Source organism: Henckelia pumila, chromosome 4 (genome assembly GCF_033568475.1).
Source record: "Henckelia pumila isolate YLH828 chromosome 4, ASM3356847v2, whole genome shotgun sequence".
NCBI classification, from domain to species: Eukaryota; Viridiplantae; Streptophyta; class Magnoliopsida; order Lamiales; family Gesneriaceae; genus Henckelia; species Henckelia pumila.
Window position 1 is genome coordinate 232,238,540 of NC_133123.1, and position 24,722 is coordinate 232,263,261.

A 24,722-nucleotide genomic window follows, 5' to 3' on the forward strand; every position below is an offset into this window, starting at 1 on the left:
AATGTTTTTCGTTCGTGTTTTCATAATAAATGTGTACCTTGTTTTGTTTGTACAGTTTTCATGTATGAGTTTAAATAATAAATATTAAATTTATTACTACTAAATTATATGTTATTAAACGATATAAATCTTAAAGTGTAGATAAATGAGTTTAAATAAAATAATATATGTATGCATTTTATTGTATTTGTCTATTTTTTTTTTAAATAAACAATATATTATAAAAATGATATATAATTTCAAATAATAAATATTAAATTTATTACTACTAAATTATATGTTATTAAACGATATAAATCTTAAAGTGTAGATAAATGAGTTTAAATAAAATAATAGATGTATGCATTTTATTGTATTTGTATATTTGTTTTTTTTTAAATAAACAATATATTATAAAAATGATATATAATTTCAAATAATAAGTATTAAATTTATTACCAATAAATTATATGTTATTAAACAATATAAATCTTAAAGTGTAGATAAATCACATTAACAAATATATCACGATAGGTGGTTACAATTACAATTACGTAAATGACCATCTGTTCCACAACCACGTGGCCTACGTCTACGCGAACCTATACGCGGTACAAAACCTTGAGGATTATTTTGGACCACATCGTCATTGTCTTCACTGCTCTGATTTTGTTCATTTGAATAACCTGTAAAAATAACTGGTGAAACAACATTTCTTTGAGGTGCCGATGTGTTAGGAAAACCAGGTGGCTGATCGCTGATCAATTCGGTAATACTTTGGATATGGCTCTGAAATGGCGTCCGATAATCCTCGTCATCATATGCATCAGATGGCCCAGTGTTATCAAAAACACCAGATGGCCCTGCATTTTCAAAACCACCAGAAGGCCCTGCACCGTCTTGCCAACCAGATGACCCTGGAACATATACTAAAGGTGACTGTGGGAGAAATAGTGCGAACAGTTATGCGCTCATACCATTGAAAGTAGTCATCATCTGTTTGCCTAGATCTTCCATGCAATTGACCTTGGACAACATAATTCAACCTTCTGTTCCAAACATTAATTGCATTTTCATGATATTCCCTCCAGTCTGTGTTGCGATGACCTGATCTGTTGATGTTGTGGAGGTCATCGTTGTCAACTGCAGGTCTTGGAATAGGTTGACGCATTTCAAATTGCCTTAACACTCGATTCGGACGATGCATCTCCACAATTTCAAAGCATATCAAAGGACAAACGCATCGCCAAATATTATTGTCGTATGAATCCATTATTATTCTGACATCTGGATCGTTTCTGTCGTACACTATCCAATTAAACTACAAAATAAAAACTAAAAAAAATTACTTAAAATTTTCTATAAACAAGTTCATTGTTGCAGTGTTTATATATTTTTCATAGTATACCTCATCATGATTCATACGATCTAATGAGTCTCTTATAATTCGAAGAGAGTGTGTCGGTGCATGAGTATAACTAAAAACATTGTTCCACCTACAATAAAAAAAATGATTAAATATCGAGTAAATTAATCAGAGTTCATGTTATGACAATAATTTTTTTACCGAGCACCATAGGGAGAAAATGGCATAATATCATCAGCAGGATTCGGGGCCACAAAATGAGATAAGCCAGTTTGATCAGGATTAACACATTTAATCCTGCTCCATGCCCATACCTGTCATGAGTATAAAATATAATTAAATAAATATTAATTTAATCTCATTTAATCATTAAAAATTATACCTGCAAAATATATAGAGGTCCGGCTATTTTAGATTTTCCTATACGCATTGCATTGCACAACTCACGATATAGGAACGCTAAAACTGCACCTCCCCAGCTGTAAGATTTTATTCGATCAATGTTCCGGAGCAGTTGTAAAAAAATCAATCTAGCCGATCCTCCTTGATAATCTGGTAGCATTATTCCTCCGATAATCATCAATGCTACACACCGACTATATTTCACAACATCAACCTCGGAACTATTATCATCAATGTATGTGGAGGTGCAGTGTTCGTATAAAGAGGTCATCGACAAGTGACCGCCTTTGAAATGTGTCGCTAATGGCGTATATCCCAATAAATTTAAACATATGTGTTGCCATTCTCCCACTTTATGCGACGCATCTATACCAGATATAACCTCACCATGAATTGGTAAACCCCAAATAACTGAAATATCCTGCAACATGATAGTCGTCTCACCACATCTAAAATGAAATGTGTGGGTTTCACGTCGCCATCGTTCAACCAGAGCAGTGATCAAATGATGATCATAAACACGATATCCACACTGCAAAACACCGAAAAATCCCATATGATGTAAAAATGCTTTAACACGGCTATGTAACCCATTCTCCGTATATAATTTCCAAATCAAGTTGTCCGATCGTTTCGCTCGAATAATTTCATCAATATTTTCCGAACAAACTACTGATGATATATGTGATGCCTGCAAATACAATACGCTCGAATCTTGTACTGTTGTCATTCTGAAAAAAATGACAATCATTAATCAATAAGTTAACTAATTATAACAATCAATTATACTTATAATAAATACACTAAAAGATTACTAAAAATTATTTCAATCATCTTTGTAATACTATATTTTATATAAAATAAATACGTTAATAATAATAACAAATTTGTCCTTAAACTAACTTTTCTTATATTTTAAATTTTTTATTTACTTAAAAAATTACTCAAAATGCAATAGTTTTGTGTATTCATACAACTAAAATTAAATATTTTAAAAAAAATCATATTTTTTTTATCATATATAAATAAAATAAAGAATATCAAAAAAATATATTTAATTAATCTAAAAATGTGATATTATAAATATTTTATATCACATTTTAATAAGAACACAAAATATTAAATATTTTATATATAAAATCTTGTTTGACATTCCAAACTTATACTTTTACATGTATTATGAAAATTATTATGTTTATATCATTAATATTTTTATTTTACATATAATCAAAAAATAAAAATTTAACAATTCAAGTGCACATATATATTAATATTTGTTTTATATCAAATTTTACAAAATATTATAAAACTTTATATTTATGTACACTGAAATTTTGATAAATCTGTTTAAATCAAATTAAATATTAATTATATTATATAAATTTGTGTATAGTTTGATTTGGTTATATCATGATTATCTCGATTATTAATTTTAAAAACATATATTATCTTATGTCAATTCATTAAATATTCGAAAATTTGACAAATAAATAAATTAAAGTATTATGAAGATATTTTTTATTCTTATTCTTATTTTTATTTTTTAAAAAATTATTTCAATTGTATTTGTTTATTGAAAATATTCAATTAAATTTATTATTTAAAATTCAAATTTATTATCACTTTAATTATTTTCTCTTATTGGTTCTCAAATAAAGTGATTACACAATATTATATACATTATTTAATTTATACTTTTAACTAATATTACAAATTCAAGACATATATGTAAAAAATAAAAATAAATATGATATCTACCTTTTTAATATAATATATTATTATTAAAAATATATATTATTTCTTTGATAAACAAAGTATTAATTAAGTGGTATAAACTAATGTAATTAAGATGCGTAAAAATTTTTACTACATCAATATTTAACAATTCATTTAAATTTTAAATATTAATTCTATTGTATTAAAAAAATTAAAATTCTTAAAACTCATTCAATATTATGAATTAGTTGTAGGCGATTTACTAATATAAATGTTTTTCTATTTTGAACATTTTATATTAAAACTTTCTATAAATGGTTAATATTTTAGGTAACTTAATTTAGGAATTAATACTATTGACCAACTTAGTAAAAATAAGGGATATCAAATAAAGATTACAATTACAGAGCGTGAATGATTAACCAAAATATTATATAATATAAAAATATAATATAGTAACATAACCAACAAACTATAGTCAACATTTAACTTAAAAAACATGAATAATAATAATATTATTTAAAATATACACAAAACTTAATATTATTATAATAATATTAAAACGTACCTCTATGTTATTTCACGTTTAATATCAAATTTACCTGCAAAAACAATATGAACAAAAATTCATATGAATAATAACACAATTTTTGATAGAATTTATTTTGCATGCAAAATTTAAAAAGAATTAAAACGATAACATTATAAAGTTACCTGATTCAGAAAACAACGCGGAAAATATTTCAAAAAGCTTCGGTGGTTGCTCAAAAAAAAAATATTTGCTTCGGTCCTTCTTTTATAAAATAAAAAAAAGAAAGCATTTAAGGAAAGAAAGGGAAGGAAAGCTTCGGTCTCCTGCAAAATAAAAATGAGAAAGCATCTAATGCATTCAAGTTCGCAGCATACGTATTTAATAGCACAATCACAATAATTTTGCATCACGGGCCAAAACGCCCGTGATGCAAAATTACAAAGCAGACGCTGCCAAGGCAGCGTCTGCTTCTGCAAGGGACGGACACTGCCAAGGCAGCGTCAGCGGACGCTGCCAAAGCAGCGTCCGCTATCTTTTACAACGGACCCTGCATTTTAATGCAGGGTCCGCTAATGGCAGGAGCCTTTTGTAGTATTACTGCAAAAGGCCCCACAATGCATTATTTATGCAATTAAAATGTTTTTTTAAATTACATTTAATAAAAACCCCGAACGATAAGCTACACTATTACGATTATTATTACTATTACTATTATACCATTAAAAATTGAATCTAAGCTAGATTATTACTTTATTATTATTAGCGATCGAAACACACACAAGCGATGTATGTGTAAAATAATAAATAAATTCTATTTAATAAAAAAAATTAGGAAGATAAAGAATAAATAAATATATTGATTAAAACAAGTTGATAAGAGGTTCTTTCAAATTTTAAATTAATGATAATGAATTCTATCAAACAATAAAGATATTGTATAGAGTAGAGATCATTTCTTTGATAATGAATTCTATCAAACAATAATCTCCAGATGTCACATTGACAAACCAAATCAGTTAGTGCAAGTGTCTCAAGTTTTATATAGAGTAGAGATCATTTTTATGATAAGGTGACGATGTAGAAAATTATAGAAATTGAATTAATAACGTCTCAGCCACTAATCAATCTCAACTCGAAAATATTTATTATTCTAGCTCGGGGGTGATAAAAAAAGTTTGAGTAGGTCTCTGCGAGACGTTATCACGAATCTATATCCATAAAATGGGTCAACTTGATTAATAATTGAGTGGAAAATAACATTTTTGGGATAAAAAATATTTTTTAATGGATCGGGTTAGAAATGTGCATTATACAAAAAAATTGACCTACGATATGATTTGTACGAGTTTTTGTGAGTAAATTTTTGTTGATCTTAGCATACCAACATCGATACACAGTTAAAACCACATGGCCTGATCAATAGTTGATTACATGCATACAAGAAGAATCGAAGATTATGAAGATTTATTCAAAATATAAGTAAATTATGCAATTGGCCTTTAGTAACCCAGCCACCGATTGAGCTCGGCTCGAAAATATTCATTACCCCAGCTCGAGTCCAAAATATTCACTACCTGAGTAATATATTTCAAACTTGAGCTCTATTACACTTATTTAAGAATAATTTAACATAATTAATCCCTAATCAAGCTTTCAAAACTTAACAAGTAATTAAATTTATCAAATTCAACTTTACTAGCTATGCAATGTTTAGGATCAATAATCTCCAGGTGCTAGATATAAAGGTTTGGGTCATACTCCCAAAACAGGACAAAAGATAGTATATTAATTCAAAAGCCAAAATACTTGAAACTATGAACAATAACCTCAAATCTTAAGCTGAAATCAGAGAGTTGGGATATTTGAATCATTGAATGCTTCCCCCTCAATACTGCTCAATTTCATAGTAATAAGATCCCAAATACTCTGCAGCTCCTTTCTTTTGCTCTCGAATATGTCTGCATTTGCATCTTGGTATCCATCAAGCCACTGGATAGCAGATTTGATCTGGTCTTCTATCTTTTCGGCATCGATAGTTGCTGACTTCATAGCAAGTTTCTTGGATGCTATAGACATATTTTTCAAGAAGATTCTTTGCCTCGAATTTCTTCTTAAGCTCCTCTTCTTCTATCTTAAATCTCTCGGCTTCCACCAACATTCTATCAATCTCATTCTTGGACAACATGCCTTTGACATTGCTAATAGTGATGCTGTTTGTATTACCAGTTTTTCTATCTTCAGCGAGCACAGTTGAGATACCATTGGCATCAATATCAAAGAACACATTTATGCTAGGGATGCCTTTTGGAGCAGGAGGGATGCCTGACAAGACAAATTCACCCAATAGAATGTTGTCGCTTGATCTAGGTCTTTCACCTTCGTACACTGGGAATAACACACTCGTTTGATCATCGTAAAGAGTGGTAAAAATTTTTACCATCTTAGTTGGTACTGTGGTGTTCCTAGGGACTACCAAACTCATTTCATCTTCTCTGGTACTCACACCAAGAGAGAGAGGGGTAACATCCCATAAGACCAAGTCTTGAATCTTGTGATTACGCTGACCAGTCAAAATAGCTGCTTGAACTGCTGCACCGTAGGCTACGGCCTAATCTGGATGAATGCTCTTGCACAACTCCTTACCATTAAAGAAATCTTGCAGCAACTGTTGGACCTTTGGAATTCTAGTGGATCCACCAACAAGCACCAAATCATCGATACATTTCTTGTCCATCCTAGCATCTTGCAAACATTTCTCTACATGGTTAATGCATTACACAAACAAGTCCATGTTGAGCTCCTCAAATTTGGCACGTGTTATTTTATAGTCAAAATCATTTCTGTGTCATGATGAAACTCTCATCACATGACAATCATGTCACAAAGTTCTTCCTTAGCCATTGGTCTGCGAAGCCATACGCACATGCCGCAATGGTAATCATTGCATCTCTGATTAATTACATTGTCTCGACCATATGTTACTCACCTATGAATCTCGATCGATGGACTTGTCAAATCTCTTGGATACTGATCCCAGTATCAAAACTAACTCTACGAGATTCACCCATCTTGGGACATCCTCCTGTTAGTTATACATACTTGCAATCACTGTACCCACATCGAGACTAAGGCAAGCTTCCACCAAAATTCTTGACTGGGACATTCCACAGTACACCGACATATGGAAATACTTCCTAACCCGTCTTGAAACTCGACAGTCATTTGCACCTGGTATAACTCATCTCGGTGTCTCTGATGAAAACCATCATCGTTACTTACAACCTCACAAGGTTGAACCAACTGATCTTTACAGAAAACTAATCCCAACAGATTTCAACATTTTCACTAACTCATGTTCCTACTGAAACGCATCAGCCCTGACATGAATTGGAAAAGATTACGATTTCTGACGAACACGTCACTCCTGGCACTAGCGTAACCTACCTAGTTACCAAGGTCTTCAAAGAACACGCCTAACGTTAACACGCTCGGAATAATCTTCACGACACGTCACGTATCCGGCTATTGTCTATTGCTAAAACGCAATAACCTTAACAATTAGTCCGTACTGATGTGACCCATATTTAGACAAGATGCATTGTCCTTTGTACTGGATTATGAAAATTGTCCTCAATCCATTCTAGTATTCTCATGGCACAGCACATCAGAATTTAACTGAAAGAACAATGACAACAATCCTGCCAGACCGAAAACCACAATACTGTTGCCTCATTCCACGGTCAGATAATTGTTTTTCACTTGCTAAAGAACATTAGAATCCACAATACTTGCTGGATCTCCAACCCAACGGTATACTAAGACATCATCACAGGAACACTTGGCAAGATGTTCGGTTGACAGTCCTCGAAAATTTTTGATCACTAACGAAATGGAGCAACACTTGATCCCTTCCATACCCAACCTTGAGTATACTATTGCTAATACTAAACAATTTCTTGGATCAATTTCGGCTTCTTCTTAACAAGAAAACGCTTAAATGGGAAAGTACCAATTTCCTTGCTTGCTCTTAATACAGCTGATAACTAAGTTATCACTCAAACTTGACCGCACAAGTCAACTCGCAATCATCCTTGATTAGCAGCAATCCCAAAAGATCCGTCTCTGGCATTCCTAGAGATTCCAATTATACCCAAATTGCCAATTGCTATGAGACTATACCAAGTACCAATATCCTAAGCACAATGCGACAAAATACTATCCCAAGTACTTCTCGATCTAGTACATCCAAACCATCACTGATCGGACTCACTTATCGACCACGTCGCTCTGCTGTGGCTTGCAATTGGCCTGTCGGTGATAATCAATTCAGATAACCACTGATTATCAAAAGCCTACAAGGTTCGATTAATAATCTTGACTCAGTTGCCACAAGACTACTATTCCCCAAACACTTGGAATCACAAGAATCACACCTGATTCGACATACCTATTTCTAACAGAGTCCGACAACAGTTACAAGTAGTCACTAGTACCAATCCTGCACCATTCTGGACCTACTATCAACTGTCTCATTCATTCGAGATGAAAACCAGGACTTGCCAAGTCCGAAAGATTCCAGCTATTGTTGAACATGCTCATGGTAGTTATATCTCTTGCTAAGACTGTGCAACAAATCAATACTGAGGTAAACTCCCACCGATAGCCCAAATCTGGAATAATCTTCCAGATAACACTAGCATAGGTCACTCTTCCTCCTGTCTTGAACAATCCAGTAACCTGAATTAATCCTATCACAAGGAATCCCAATCGTATTTATGATTAAATCAGATGATACTTTGTGCCAACACTGGTAGAAATCCGGCTACCTACTAGATCCACTAGTCTAGCAATATCTCATAGGTCAACACGTAACTGATCAGAACACTCACCCATCAAGGACTCACTCCAAGACTGGTTCTGACAATAAAAAACCCAAATCAAATATCTCTGACAAAGATCAGACGATATCTAAGCCACTGATACCAAACTCGATATCTAATCCATACAAAGGTCATACCCCGTCGTGAGTGTTACCAAATCCCTAGATTGAGTAGCCTTCCCACCGCCACCTTCTGAAGCACAAAGGCTCCCAGGCAATACCGGCATAGGGTCGTGCCTATTCACGTCTACTCCTGGTCACAACCCACAACTCTTGGTAATACTTGACCTGGCATTCTGATGAAAAACCTATCATCACAAGGTCACAATCTAAGAAAATCAAACAGTCCAATGTTCTAAGGAAAAAAACCTAGAACAATACCCCTACATCTGAAGAATCTCCTCATCCCTGGCACAACTTAGTCCACTGACTAACTAGGTCATCCTAGGAAAACACCTAGACTAACCAATAAATGTAGTTATAATCAGATTACTCAAAACTTATGAGTTACAAAAGTTGAACACAAATCAAATATGCACTGGATCCAACCCAAGAAATTCCAAAGTTAATATACGTGTATCATTGTTTCAAGTTATATACAATTCTTATTACAATCCCATATAATACAAATTACTAGAATCCAAATACACTGGAAAATGCACAACTCAACTTGAAATGATACAACTAGTGTCTAAATCAATATTACAGATGATTTAATACTTACAACTGAAATACTGTTTACAGTAAAACACAATATTCAAATACATTTAAATCATCGTATACATCTTGATTTTGAGCACGAATTTTTTCATCTGTCCAAGCATCGATACAAGAATACTCTGACAAATGTATTTCATTCACGCTTCAAACCTAGAGATTCTCATTACTCGAGCGGGTGCATCACGGATATATGTGTAACCCCCGATGGATGAGATAATATCTCTATGATAATCTCTCCAACTACGAGTGAAGAATCTTCAGAGGTGTGTCATCATGGCCGAACGGTACAGATGCATACATAAAGTGTGTCCCAACCAATCCTCTGCCACTGCCTCCAAGATCTGGTACTCGATCCAAAGCTAGGATCCACATGATTAGAAATCTCGAAAACTCAGACACGATATTTCGCTCCTATCCACACTTGCTGGAATCCCATAAGACAAATGCGAGGACCTGGATTCTAATCATCTATCAAAGAATAACATTTAAATAAACCACAGAGAGTCCGGACAAAAGGTAAGAAATTTTATTTTATTTTTTTAAAGACATGCACGGACCCCGTGCACCCTCCGTGCTCGGGTCCGTGCATTAATCTATAGCCAATGGTTCGGAGGCCACAAAATACACGGACCCCGTGCATCCTCCGTGCATGGGTTCGTGAGAAACTAATGCACTAAAAACCCAACTCTCTGTTTTATTCACTGAGCCCGTGCACCCTCCGTGCCCGGGTCCGTGCCCAACATTTCAAAAAAAACAAGTTTCTGCCTCGAACTAAGTCCACACGGACCCATGCACGGACCTAGGCACGAGGTCCATGCATGAACAAATCCAGAACACACAAAAAAAGCGAAGATACACGGACCCTCACCCGGACCTAGGCACGGGGTCTGTGCCCTGCTATTTTTCTGAAAATTAAAGGAACAGACAGCATTTCATGCAATCCAAAAACAATTCTAATACTTAAATCTCGACATACAACATGCATAAATCCAATACATGACAGTTATAAGTTGTACAATAACCGATCTAGTAGAACATGCATCAATTCTAAGTTCTTCAATACAAAATACAATCCAAAGGAGTTCGAATACAAAGTTCGACTTCTAAACCAAGCCCTCACTTCTATCATCACAATCCCAGTCTAGTCATGCTGCTTTTGACTGGAACCTGCCCCACCTGTTTCCAAGAACACATACAAAGACAAGACAACATCCGGATAAATCCGTTGAGAATACAATTCCTAGTAATAAAAGACATAACAAGCAATATCAACTTATATATCAAAACATGATATATCAACAACCAGACATGCAATTTCACGAAGTATATAAAAAATTACGAATAACAATAACTCAATTCAAATGCAATAAAATGCAATGCATGTCATCAGGGTTCAAGATTATCTAGTCCGATAATCAAAAGGAAATTCTTCTCTAATTGGGATCCAGAGGTAAAATATCACAACAATCACACCGACTCTCCCCTCGAGGTGGATGATGTATATTTCAATCCTCTAGACTCCGGAGCAACTATAGAGAGCTGTTCGGCCATTGTAGTAATTCGCCTACCAATTCCACTCGACTATAATTTCCAGAACTTTTAATTCCAAAGGTAATCAAATTTTCCTGCTCAATATGAATGCATATGGTAATCGTAATACATTCAATCATATAATTCCATAAATTCCTTTATACAAGCAAGTATGTGATTATTTGGAACACTCGAATCAAGTCGGATTCGAGTAACTCGTCTCGTTCAAGTATAAGTTGTCTTATACCTTTTTCTTTGGTTCTAAGTAGCTTCCAATCTCGATCAAGCTACAATAACAAGAATTTCCAATCAAATGTCATACAACTCAATTCCAAGAATGAGATCAACTCAAAACCAAACCTCGATCCGTTCTTCGACGATTCGAATTCTTCCAATTCTGAAATCCACGATCTTCAACCAATCTGTACGGAGATAATACAATCCAATATCAATCAAATCAACTCAAACAAAACCCAAAACTCAATCAAACTCCCTAAAATCCAAAAATCTCAAATCGGCGGCATAACGTCTATAAAATCAACTATCCGAAATAACAGACAACAATATATCAATCTAAACAACTCAAATCAACAAATACTCATCCAATTCCATCCAATTCCATCAAATCCCAAAACACCATTTTCGAATTTATGCCTAAAAATTCATAACAAATCCGAACGACGTTTTTTTTTTCCGATCCGACTTCAAATATATGATCTATCTTAGCTCAAGAACAACATATACGAATTTAAACAAATTCTGACAACATCCCAAAATCGAAGTATACTGAATCGAAAAAAAATTTACGGTATAACGGAGCTCTCGCAGCCGTGATCGCGAATATACCTTCACATTGAATTTCTATCGGACGGATCGAGCACGAAAATAAATCTGAAAGCTTGAAGTTCACGTTTCCATCTTCAATGGAGTTAGCATGAAAGAGGAGAAGGAAAGGAGAAGAAGAATAAGCATCACACGCCTCATACAATTATTTAAGTCAAAGACTTAGTCAAATTATCAAAATTGCACTTTGGTCCCTGAAATATTCCCAAATTTGCAAATCAGTCCCTTATTGAATACCAATTAAATCCTCGAATTTACTAATCTATGATTATAAATCTTAATCTCATAAAATCTCTATTAGGCTAATTTTGGGGCTTTATAACAATTCTTTAAAAATCTTACCGATGATGATAGTCTTCGGGCATTCTAAATGCTCATCATCATTCCATTTAAAAAACCCACCATTCCTTCAAGGATAACCCAAAGTCTCAGTACTATATCCCAAGTCTCTTTACATGCGCTCTCATACCAATAAATGTAGCGACCCAACCCGGATCCACTACTAATCCGAGTTTAGAGCATAATTAAGCATGCAATTTAAATAAATTAAATTATTCGCTGCGGAAGACTTAAATAAATGCTGACCGACAGAATACAACCGGTTAAATAAATTTGATATACAACCCAATCGAATTAAATCTAATAAAACCTACAGCTAATCTTGTTTTCTTAACTGGACGCTGGATCCTTCAAGCTACTGGGCACACTACCTGCACCTGCCCCATCGAATGTGGTGTCCAAACATACATAAAAATACTGGACGTGAGCGACTATCCTTGTAACACCCGGTATTTTTAATACGTAAATTCGCATGCATAATTAGGAAATTTATTTATTTAAAATTTTAGATTTATGGGTTAAATAATTATGTGAAATTATTTGTGCATGTTTTAAGTTATTTTTAAGCATTTAACCCATAATTAGTGATTTTCACGACTTATGGAAATTAATTGTTTTGATCACGTAGACGGGACCGTAGACGGACGAGATGACAACTTTCTATCCAATTTATTTCATGAGCATTTTTAGAGCCCAAAAATATTATTTTGAGTTTTATTTCCTCAATATTTTTAGTATTTAATTTTATATAATTTTAGGAGTCCGTTTTTATTAAAAATAAGCCAAAATAATGAATTTTTAGTATTTTTAAAATTCCCTTAATTATATATTTCGAGATTTATTATTTAGTATCAGATTTAAATCTTTTAAGTGGAGTTTTAAATTATATATTTTGGTATATTAATTAAGTAAATTATGTAGTGTAATTATATTTAAAATTTTTAATCCTAAAACTACCCAACCCTACGCCCAAACTCTCCATCAGCCGCCTCACCCCCATCTCCATCATCTTCTTCGTCGATCCAATAGCCAAGGAAGACTCCATAGCCACGTTTTTAAAGGTCCAAAGCAAGTTGTCATCGCCCCGTCGTCCCGGAATCGTTCCACGCGCCTACTTCTCTTCAACCTACGGTGCAAGGCATGATTTTCCTTCTTTTTTTAAACACCATATCAGTATGTATTTTGTAGGTGAAGTGTATGCATTGAAACTTTTCTTTATTTTTCAGAAAATGGTTTGGCTTTGTTGTTTGCACCATGTTCATGTATTTCTTCCATCTATACTCACGTTTCTTCATCCATGGTGCACCCAGCTGCTGGTCGGGGGTCCCTAGGTCGAGAGAGGGTGGTCTGGACTCGTGGGGCTCAAGTGGTTTGAGCCAAACGAGCCCAGGAAGCAAGCTAGGCTCGATCGGGTGCCGAGGTTGCGCAGATTAGGGTTCAGAGGAAGGGGCGATCGGTTATGGTGTCCAGGCTGCATGGGGTTGGGGGCTGGTGCAGGTTAGGACCGCCCAAACGTGGGCCACGTCTGAGCGGTGGAGCTCTAACCAGGGGCGGCCGGAGCTGGGCGGCAGCAGCCCTAGAAGGGCTGCTGTTCGCGACGGGCAGCGTGAGAAAGGGGGGGGGGGTTCGGGTTTTAGGGTTAGGGTGATCCGGGTCGGGTTGTTGGGTCTGGGTCGGGTCTGGAAAGTCATGGGTTATGTTAGTTGGGTCCGGGTCCGGGTTAAGTTAGTCGGGCTCGGGTATTTTATTTTTAAGTTAATTATTAAGTTAAAGTGTTTTAATTGGGCTAATAAGATTAATTAAATTAATAGGCTACATTTAAGTTTATTAATGTGCTTGAATAATTATTTTAAGTTTGTCCACTAATTTTTATGGGCTTTTGAGTCCATGGTAATTATTGGGCCAGTCTTTGGGTTTTTGGGCCCATTGGGCCAGATTAATTATTTAATGGGCTTAAGAAAATTAATTGGGTTTAGAATAATTAACTGGGCTTACATATAATTATTTGGGCTAAAAGTTTAAGTTATTGGGCTTAAGTATGTTAATGGGTCAGTCTCAGTGTTAATGAATCAGAATTTAAGAAAAATGGGCTTGAGTGTTAGGGCCAGCAGTTCAGCACAAACCATGAGAAATTGCATGTGTCTTGAATATATATTTAATTATTTTTATGCATGGAAGTTATTTTTAATATTTATATATTAGTATGAAATTAAATTAAATATATATGAAGGACACATATTTTTTATTTAAGTACATGCATTCATGAAATAATTTTATGGCATGATTTAATGTTTAAGGTTGAGCAAAGAAAATAATTTTTATGTTGGAAGTTGAAGTAGTGTGACAATTCAAGGGGGACTTGTTCCCATATGTGAACTATTGAAGGGCAGTTTACTGCCAATTTAAGAGGTGATTCGTCACCGCCACGTACGTTGGTTTTCACGCTGATCAGTATTTAATGTATGATTTAAGGTTACACTATGGATACAACCATGCGATGTTAGAAAATACTTTGCTCAACAATGTTTATGTATTATGTATGATTATGATATTTAAGTTAATTTAAGTTATGTTATGTCATGATATTTTTAAGCATGCTCATTCATGTATATGTTATGTATTAGTATTAAAGTGATTTAAATTATTTTAAACCCTTGTTATGTTAGCATGTTGGGCTTCTAGGCTCACTACACTGGTATGGTGCAGGTGAGTACGTAGAGGAGGATGTGGTATCCGTCGGCGGCGAGGACATATGAGCGGACATGCAGTGACCCCGTGATCGTGATAGTCGTCTGAGTCTTTATGCATGTTTTGAATATTTAGCATGTTATACATTTGTTTATTTATTTTCAGTGGTTGACAGTATGGGATATTTTATTTAAATATTTTCAGTGCATGCAAATTTTATTTATTTTTGCTTATGTCAGTATTTTATTAAATGTTTGACTCAGATATTTAATTTATTAAAGGTTGCATTTTTATTTAGTTTATTTATTTTTAAATCTATTTATTCTGTGCATATATGTATGGGCATGTATGTACATATCTTTACTTAGTAATTATAAAAAAAAAAATTTACGCATATTTATTTATATTAGAGAGTTAGGGTCGTTTCAGTTGGTATCAAAGCACGGTCCTTGGAGGGGTCATTACTGATATGTGAGCTCACAAATCCACGCTACCGATCTGTAAGTTTTAAGTGTTTATATCATGATTTACTTTTAAGAATTTAAGTTAGCATTAATGTTAAAACACTTAGTTATGCATGGCGATTTATGTAAAGAAATATGTGGTGGTGCAGAATGCCTCCCAGACCGATGAACAGACGTGGGGAATCTACACCTACACCTCCACCTCCGCAGAACCCACTTGCAGCATTGAAGCAGGCCAATGCTACTTTGATGGCAGGGGTTACTGCTCTGTTAGAGCAGCAGACTTCACGTCCTAGAATGTCCCATGAGGAGGACGTAGCTGAGCGGTTCCAGAAGAAGGGGCCAAAGGAGTTCACTGGTACCACCGATCCATTGGTGGCTGAGGGGTGGATTCGTTCTTTGGAGTCCATCTTTGCATACATGGGGATTACTGACACCGACAGGGTGAACTGTGCGACGTATATGATGAGGGGAGATGCAGCTCTTTGGTGGGAGGGTGCTGCCAGGGGAGTACATCTTCCTACATTGACTTGGGTGGAGTTTAGGCGTATCTTCTACGCCAAATATTTCATGGAGGATGTGCACAGTCGCATGATCCGAGAGTTTATGAGTCTCCGACAGGGGGACAGGTCAGTGGTTGAGTATGTGAGCCAGTTCGAGAGGGGCAGTCATTTTGTGCCTTTGATTTCAGACAGTCCACCGGAGAAGATGAGGTAGTTTGTGGAGGGACTGAGGGCGGATATCAAGCATGACGTACATATGATGGACGTCGCTACATATGAGGCGGCAGTTAGTAGAGCACTGAGGTCAGAGGAGGATAGGAGAGAGATACAGCGAGAGCAGCAGGGGAAGAGACAGATTCAGTCTGGGTATCAGCGACCATCTTCGCAGCCTCCTATGAAGAAGCAGTTTACTGGGCCGTCTAAGGGCCCGAATCAGCCGCAGAGGCCACAACAGTCGAGGGGCGGGGCCCCTAATACTGGAGGTTTTCCTACTTGCCCGAAGTGTCAGAAGATGCATTCGGGACCTTGTATTTTGGGAGCAGGAGTTTGTTTCCACTGTAGAGAGCCGGGGCACCAGATAGTTAGTTGCCCGAGGAAGAAGAACACTGCTGGTAGAGTGTTCGTTATGCAAGTAGAGGAGGCAGACCCAGACACCTCCTTGATCACCGGTATATCTTACCCTTAGTATTTTATAATTTCTTCCTTTGGTTAAGAATTTCGATTTTTCTTTGTGAAATAATTTGTATTTGGAATTTTTCTATCTGCATGTTAGAATAAGAAGCATGTTTTACTTGTGACTAGAATTAAGGGTTATTAGTGACTTATCTTTGGGGGGAAAGTTTAGTAGTGATATGAAATTGTTGGGATTCTTCTGCGTGCAGGGAGAATTTTAGTTGGAGGCAACTCCATGTTTGCGTTGCTAGATTCAGGGGCTACGCATTCGTTTATCTCCCTGGAGTTTATCAGACGGATAGGCATCACACCCGAGATTGTTGACAGTGGTTATGATGTCACTATGCCGTCAGGACAGATTATTTCTACCTCTAGTGTAATTCGAGAACTGGAGTTGGAGGAGCTTCAGGGGCACTCTATTCGCGCAGATGTGGTGGTTTTACCGTTGAGTTGATTTGATTTGATATTGGGTATGGACTGGTTGACAGTCAATGGAGCTTCGATTGATTTTCGTCGGAGGACAGTGTCAGTGAAACCGCCGGGAGGAGACCCGTTTACTTTTCATGCATCTCAGAGCAGTGATATTCCTCAAGTGATATCTCTTATTCAGGCAAGAAAGTTGTTGAAACGGGGTTGCCAAGGTTTTCTAGCAAGTATTTTCACGGCCTCAGAATCACCTAGCAGATCATTATCAGAGATAGAGGTGGTTTGTGACTTTCCGGACGTCTACCCGGAGGATGTTGCAGGAATTCCACCAGTGAGAGATGTGGAGTTCAGCATCGACTTAGTGCCAGACACCGTGCCTATCTCTAAGGCACCATACAGACTTGCTCCTATCGAGATGAAAGAGTTGAAGGAGCAGATACAGGAATTATTAGAGAAAGGCTTTGTTCGTCCTAGCTTTTCTCCATGGGGAGCTCCAGTGTTATTTGTGAAGAAGAAGGATGGCAGTATGAGACTGTGTATCGATTATCGAGAGCTCAACAGGGTCACAGTGAAGAATAAGTACCCACTACCGAGGATATAGGACTTATTTGATCAGTTGCAGGGAGCTTCAGTGTTCTTCAAGATCGAACTGCGATCTGGTTACCATCAGCTGCGAGTTAGAGAGACAGATGTGTTCAAGACTGCTCGGACACGTTATGGGAATTACGAGTTCTTAGTGATGCCATTTGGGATGACTAATGCTCCAGCGGTTTTCATGGATCTCATGAACCGGGTATTTCAGCCGTATCTTGATCAGTTCATCATAGTCTTCATTGATGATATCTTGATCTACTCTAGGAGCGTTGAGGAGCATAGGCAGCATCTACAGACAGCCTTGCAGACTTTGAGGGAGCATCGTTTGTATGCCAAGTTCAGCAAGTGCGAGTTTTGGCTCGAGCAGGTGGCATTTCTTGGCCACGTTATTTCAAGAGATGGGATTGCAGTGGATCAGTCGAAAGTTGAGGCAGTGCAGAAATGGGGCATTCCGAGGAATGCTTCGGAGATTCGCTGTTTCTTGGGTTTGGCAGGATATTATAGGAAGTTCATCAAGGGGTTTTCCTCTATTGCAGTACCCTTGAGTTCCTTAACCAAGAAGAACGCGAAGTTTATTTGGAGTTCAGACTGTCAGAGGAGCTTCGATCAGCTGAAGGAAGCACTCACTACCGCACCGGTTTTAGCGATGACAGTACCACACGAGGAGTTAGTGGTGTACACCGACGCATCTAAGCTAGGTTTAGGCGCAGTACTTATGCAGTGTGGTAAGGTTATTGCTTATGCGTCGAGGCAGTTGAAGAGTCATGAGCAAAACTACCCGACACATGACTTGGAGTTAGCGGCAGTGGTCTTCGCTTTGAAAATCTGGAGGCACTATCTGTATGGAGAGAAGTGCAAGATTTTCACGGATCACAAGAGCCTCAAGTACTTCTTCACTCAGAAGGAGTTGAACATGAGGCAACGGAGATGGTTGGAGTTGGTGAAGGATTATGACTGTGACATTAGCTACCATCCAGGTAAAGCTAATGTAGTGGCCGATGCTTTGAGTCGGAAGTCGTCAGTGGTATCGTGTTTGTCAGTGCAGTTACCACTGCAGAGTGAGATTCAGAGGTTTGACTTGGAGATTTACTCTAGTGGTCATGCACCGAGCTTGTCAGTATTGACGGTGCAGCCGATTCTATGGGATCGGATCAGATAGGGACAACCTACTGATGAGGAGTTGCAGCGTTGGAGACAGAGAGATGAGGCTAAGGGTGGTTTTCTGTATACAGTTGTGGATGACATTGTTTAGTACCGTGGTAGGATGTGGGTACCAAACATCGATCAGTTGAGAGCTGAGATTCTAGCAGAGGCTCACACATCTTCGTACTCCATTCACCCCGGAAGTACGAAGATGTACCGAGATTTGCAGCTATTATATTGGTGGCCTGGGATGAAGAGAGACATCGGGAGAGTTGTGGCAGAGTGCTTGACTTGTCAGCAGGTCAAGGCCGAGCATCAGCGTCCAGCAGGACTTCTTAGACCTCTTCCTATTCCGGAATGGAAATGGAAGAATATTACGATGGACTTTGTAGTTGGCTTACCGAGGATTGCCAGAGGATGCACAGCTATTTGGGTGATCGTGGATAGACTCACCAAGTCAGCTCATTTCTTACCGGTGAGGACTACTTACTCGTTGACACAGTATGCAGAGCTTTACATCAAGGAGATTGTTAGACTGCATGGCATACCAGTGTCGATAGTATCAGACAGAGATCCCAGATTTATGTCTGCGTTTTGGAGGAGTTTGCACACTGCATTGGGGACTAGACTTTTGTTCAGTACAGCATTCCATCCCCAGACAGATGCTCAGTCTGAGAGAGTGATCCAGGTTCTCGAGGATCTACTGAGAGCTTGTGTCATCGATTTCAGGGCTCGTGGGAGACTAGACTGCCATTAGTGGAGTTTACCGATAACAACAGTTTTCAGTCTTCTATAGGTATGGCTCCTTATGCAGCATTGTACGGGAGGAGGTGCAGATCTCCTGTGCATTGGGATGAGGTCGGTGAGAGGATTTTACTTGGACCTGAGATTGTGCAGCAGACAGCTGATATTGTGACACAGATTCGGGATCGCATAAGGACTGCTCAGAGTCGTCAGAAGAGTTATGCAGATACTCGACGACGAGATTTGGAGTTCGCTGTAGGTGATCACGTATTCCTGAAGGTGTCACCTATGAAGGGAGTAGTGCGATTTGGCCGGAGAGGCAAGCTTAATCCGAGATATATAGGGCCATTCGAGATCTTGGAGAGAGTTGGCACGTTGACCTACCGTTTAGCTCTACCACCAGGGCTAGCGGCAGTGCACAATGTATTCCATGTATCCATGCTTCGGAGATACATCTCGAACCCGTCACATGTGTTGGATTTTGAGCCTCTTCAGTTGACCCCGGAGTTAGCATTTGAGGAGAGGCCTATACGGATCTTGGCTAGGGAGGAGCGCAGATTGAGGACGCGGGTCATACCGATGGTCAGAGTCCAGTGGCTGAATCACTCGGAGGAGGAAGCTACTTGGGAGACCGAGGCAGATATGAGGACTCGCTACCCGGAGTTGTTCGGGTAAGTACTTTAATTTCGAGGACGAAATCCAATTTAAGGGGGGGAGAATTGTAACACCCGGTATTTTTAATACATAAATTCGCATGCATAATTAGGAAATTTATTTATTTAAAATTTTAGATTTATGGGTTAAATAATTATGTGAAATTATTTATGCATGTTTTAAGTTATTTTTAAGCATTTAACCCATAATTAGAGATTTTCACGACTTATGGAAATTAATTGTTTTGATCGCGTAGACGGGACCGTGGATGGACGAGATGACAAATTTCTATCCAATTTATTTCATGAACATTTTTAGAGCCCAAAAATATTATTTTGAGTTTTATTTTCTCAATATTTTTAGTATTTAATTTTATGTAATTTTAGGAGTCCGTTTTTATTCAAAATAAGCCAAAATATTGACTTTTTAGTATTTTTAAAATTCCCTTAATTATATATTTCGAGATTTATGATTTAGTATCAGATTTAAATCTTTTAAGTGGAGTTTTAAATTATATATTTTGGTATATTAATTAAGTAAATTATGTAGTGTAATTATATTTAAAATTTTTAATCCTAAAACTACCCAACCCTACGCCCAAACTCTCCATCAGCCGCCTCACCCCCATCTCCATCATCTTCTTCGTCGATCCAACAGCCAAGGAAGACTCCATTTTGAAGGTCCAAAGCAAGTTGTCATCGCCCCGTCGTCCTGAAATCGTTCCACGCGCCTACTTCTCTTCAACCTACGGTGCAAGGCATGATTTTCCTTCTTTTTTTAAACACCATATCAGTATGTATTATGTAGGTGAAGTGTATGCATCGAAACTTTTCTTTATTTTTCAGAAAATGGTTTGGCTTTTTTGTTTGCACCATGTTCATGTATTTCTTCCATCTATACTCACGTTTCTTCAACCATGGTGCACCCAGCTGCTGGTCGGGGGTCCCTAGGTCGAGAGAGGGTGGTCTGGACTCGTGGGGCTCAAGTGGTTCGAGCTAAATGAGCCCAGGAAGCAAGCTAGGCTCGATCGGGTGCCGAGGTTGCGCAGATTAGGGTTCAGAGGAAGGGACGATCGGTTATGGTGTCCAGGCTGCATGGGGTTGGGGGCTGGTGCAGGTTAGGACCGCCCAGACGTGAGCCACGTCTGAGCGGTGGAGCTCCGGCCAGGGGCGGCCGGAGCTGGGCGGCAGCAGCCCTAGAAGGGCTGCTGCTCGCGGCGGGCAGTGTGGGAAAGGGGGGGTTCGGGTTTTAGGGTTGGGGTGATCCGGGTCGGGTTGTTGGGTCTGGGTCGGGTCTGGAAAGTCATGGGTTATGTTAGTTGGGTCCAGGTCTGGGTTAAGTTAGTCGGGCTCGGGTATTTTATTTTTAAGTTAATTATTAAGTTAAAGTGTTTTAATTGGGCTAATTATATTAATTAAATTAATAGGCTACATTTAAATTTTTAAATGGGCTTGAATAATTATTTTAAGTTAGTCCACTAATTTTTATGGGCTTTTGAGTCCATGAAAATTATTGGGCTAGTATTTGGGTGGGCCAGATTAATTATTTAATGGGCTTAAGAAAATTAATTGGGCTTAGAATAATTATTTGGGCTTACATATAATTATTTGGGCTAAAAGTTTAAGTTATTGGGTTTAAGTATGTTAATGGGTCAGTCTCAGTGTTAATGGGCCAGAATTTAAGAAAAATGGGCTTTAGTGTTAGGGTTAGCAGTTCAGCACAAACCATGAGAAATTGCATATGTCCTGAATATATATTTAATTATTTTTATGCATGGAAGTTATTTTTAATATTTATATATTAGTATGAAATTAAATTAAATATATATGAAGGACACATATTTTTTATTTAAGTACATGCATTCATGAAATAATTTTATGGCATGATTTAATGTTTAAGGTTGAGCAAAAGAAAATAATTTTTATGTTGGAATTTAAAGTAGTGTGACAATTCAAGGGGAACTTGTCCCCATATGTGAACTATTGAAGGGTAGTTTACTGCCAATTTAAGAGGTGATTCGTCACCGCCACGTACGTTGGTTTTCACGCTGATCAGTATTTAATGTATGATTTAAGGTTACACTATGGATACAACCATGCGATGTTAGAAAATACTTTGCTCAACAATGTTTATGTATTATGTATGATTATGATATTTAAGTTAATTTAAGTTATGTTATGTCATGATATTTTTAAGCATGCTCATTCATGTATATGTTATGTATTAGTATTAAAGTGATTTAAATTATTTTAAACCCTTGTTATGTTAGCATGTTGGGCTTCTAGGCTCACTACACTGGTATGGTGCAGGTGAGTACGTAGAGGAGGATGTGGTACCCATCGGCGGCGAGGACATATGAGCGGACATGCAGTGACCCCGTGATCGTGATAGTCGTCTGAGTCTTTATGCATGTTTTGAATATTTTAGCATGTTATACATTTGTTTATTTATTTTCAGTGGTTGACAGTATGGGATATTTTATTTAAATATTTTCAGTGCATGCAAATTTTATTTATTTTTGCTTATGTTATTATTTTATTAAATGTTTGACTCATATATTTAATTTATTAAAGGTTGCATTTTTATTTAGTTTATTTATTTTTAAATCTATTTATTCTGTGCATATATGTATGGGCATGTATGTACATATCTTTACTTAGTAAGTATAAAAAAAAAAAATTCCACATATTTATTTATATTAGAGAGTTAGGGTCGTTTCAATCTTCAATACGGAAGCAATGATATATAAAATATATGCAGCACATAAATGACTTTAAAATAGATTAAAACAGTCTACTCAAGGCGCCATAAATATACAACGCCGTGCTGGATAGCTAGTTCACGGGGTCGCTCGTATATTCACCTACCATTATATTCACCCATGCATCATTATTTAAGCTCTAAAAGCCTTAACTAAGCTATTGCATACTCCTAAATATTTTTAGGAAGCAAAAGCTATACCTTCGTCCGTCATCAGCCCGCTGATGGCGATAGTCCCAAAAATTAGGCACAGCTCCGCTACTAGCCCCGTAGCGCCTAGCCACATCTGGATTGCCAATATGACGCCTAAAAATTCCCTAAAAGGCTAAAAGACTACAAGAGGAAGAAGAGAGAAGATGAAATGGTTCATCTCACAAATGAGCTTGACACCCCTATTTATAGAAGTTCCAATCGCACGATCGGAGCTTTCGATCCGATCGGAGCGTCCGATCCCATGTTTCCAATCCTTCTCAGCCAACATATGTCAAACCCTGGCTGTTCACCGACAGTCCGATTGGAGCTTTTGTTCATGATCGGAGCTTCCGATCTGCTCTGACGTCATGGCTTACGTTTTATTCCAATAGCTAGCTCGGGGACCTGATCGGAGCCTCCGATATGACTTCGGAGCTTTCGATCTCAGCAGAGCTTCCGAACCTGGTTTGAAGCTTCCATTCCCCTCGAAGTCCAAAGCTCTTACCGGACCATTTTCGATCGTTCTGGATCCATTTCCGAGTTCCTTAGAATCGTTAGGAAATCCCTTAATCATGTTATACTTAATCTAATCATGACCACTTGATTAGTTACCAATTAATTGTAAATTCAGGATATGGGTTACTACATGAGCCTTTTAATCTTCTTGCATGTTTGGTTTTCAACCAATACTTTCCAGTTTCTGAAATTTTGCAAGGCTTCATTCTTGTGTTTCATTGTATATACTCATACCCTCCTAGAATAATCATCTATGAAAGCTATGAAATATCTAGAGCCTCCATGTGTCTAAGTCTTTGCAGGCCCCATGCATCTGAATGTATGTAATCCAAAGTTTTTTTTGTTCTTTGCTTATCTTTCTTGAACTTGACGCTAGTTTGTTTTCCTAAGATACAATGCTCACAGAAATCCATATTTCTTATTTGGTCTTTGCCAAAAGCTCCTTTTTATTTAACTCAAGCATTCCCCTTTCACTGATATGTCCCAATCTGGAATGCCACAATCTTGTTTTATCAGGCTTGGCCTCTACAGTAAAGAAAATTTTCTCAGCACATGATTTTCATTCTCGCACAAATAGGCCATTATGCCTCAGTCACTTCATCACAACCATCACACCATTGCTGACAGTAAGGACTTCATTTTTGGTTTTGAACTCTTAGCCTAATTGATCGAGAACTCTATGTGATATCAAGTTCCTTTTCAATCCTAGCAAAAACCTCACTTCAGATAAGGTTTTAATGGTACTATTATTGAGTTTGAGCTTGATAGATCCAATGCCTTCAATATGACAGGCTACATTGTTTCCCATAATACCTTTTCCACCATCGATTCTTGTGAAATGACTAAACCATTCTCTGTATGGACTCACATGGAAAGAACACCCTGAGTCCAAGATCCAATCCCTCTCAGATTTCTCAGTGGTAACCAGCAATATATCTGCACTCTTATAACCATCCTCTACCACAGCTGCATCTCCTAATCCTGATTCTTTTTCACCTTGTTTCTTATTTCTTTCTGGACAATTTCTCTTTAAATGTCCCTCCTTATGGAATAAGAACAT

General features: G+C 37.2%; 1 protein-coding gene across 1 annotated transcript; it reads right to left on the reverse strand.

Moving 5' to 3' along the window:
* Positions 1-5,976: 5,976 nt before the first annotated feature.
* On the reverse strand, positions 5,977-24,722 carry LOC140862905 (heat shock cognate 70 kDa protein-like). The gene is made up of 3 exons (XM_073265935.1): positions 24,476-24,722; positions 6,697-6,752; positions 5,977-6,603 (listed from the first exon to the last, which is right to left on the reverse strand). Exons 1-3 carry the CDS (start codon positions 24,720-24,722, stop codon positions 5,977-5,979), a joined length of 930 nt encoding a protein of 309 aa, XP_073122036.1.

What these genes read in the sequence shown, in the direction of transcription:
- LOC140862905 (XM_073265935.1), bottom strand. Translation starts at nt 24,722, where the DNA reads ATGTTCTTATTCCATAAGGAGGGACATTTAAAGAGAAATTGTCCAGAA. An exon ending in AAGAATCGATGGTGGAAAAG is followed by an intron (nt 6,753 to 24,475) that starts GTATTATGGGAA and finishes TTAACCATGTAG; the next exon opens with AGAAATGTTTGCAAGATGCT. An exon ending in GTATCGATGATTTGGTGCTT is followed by an intron (nt 6,604 to 6,696) that starts GTTGGTGGATCC and finishes CATCCAGATTAG; the next exon opens with GCCGTAGCCTACGGTGCAGC.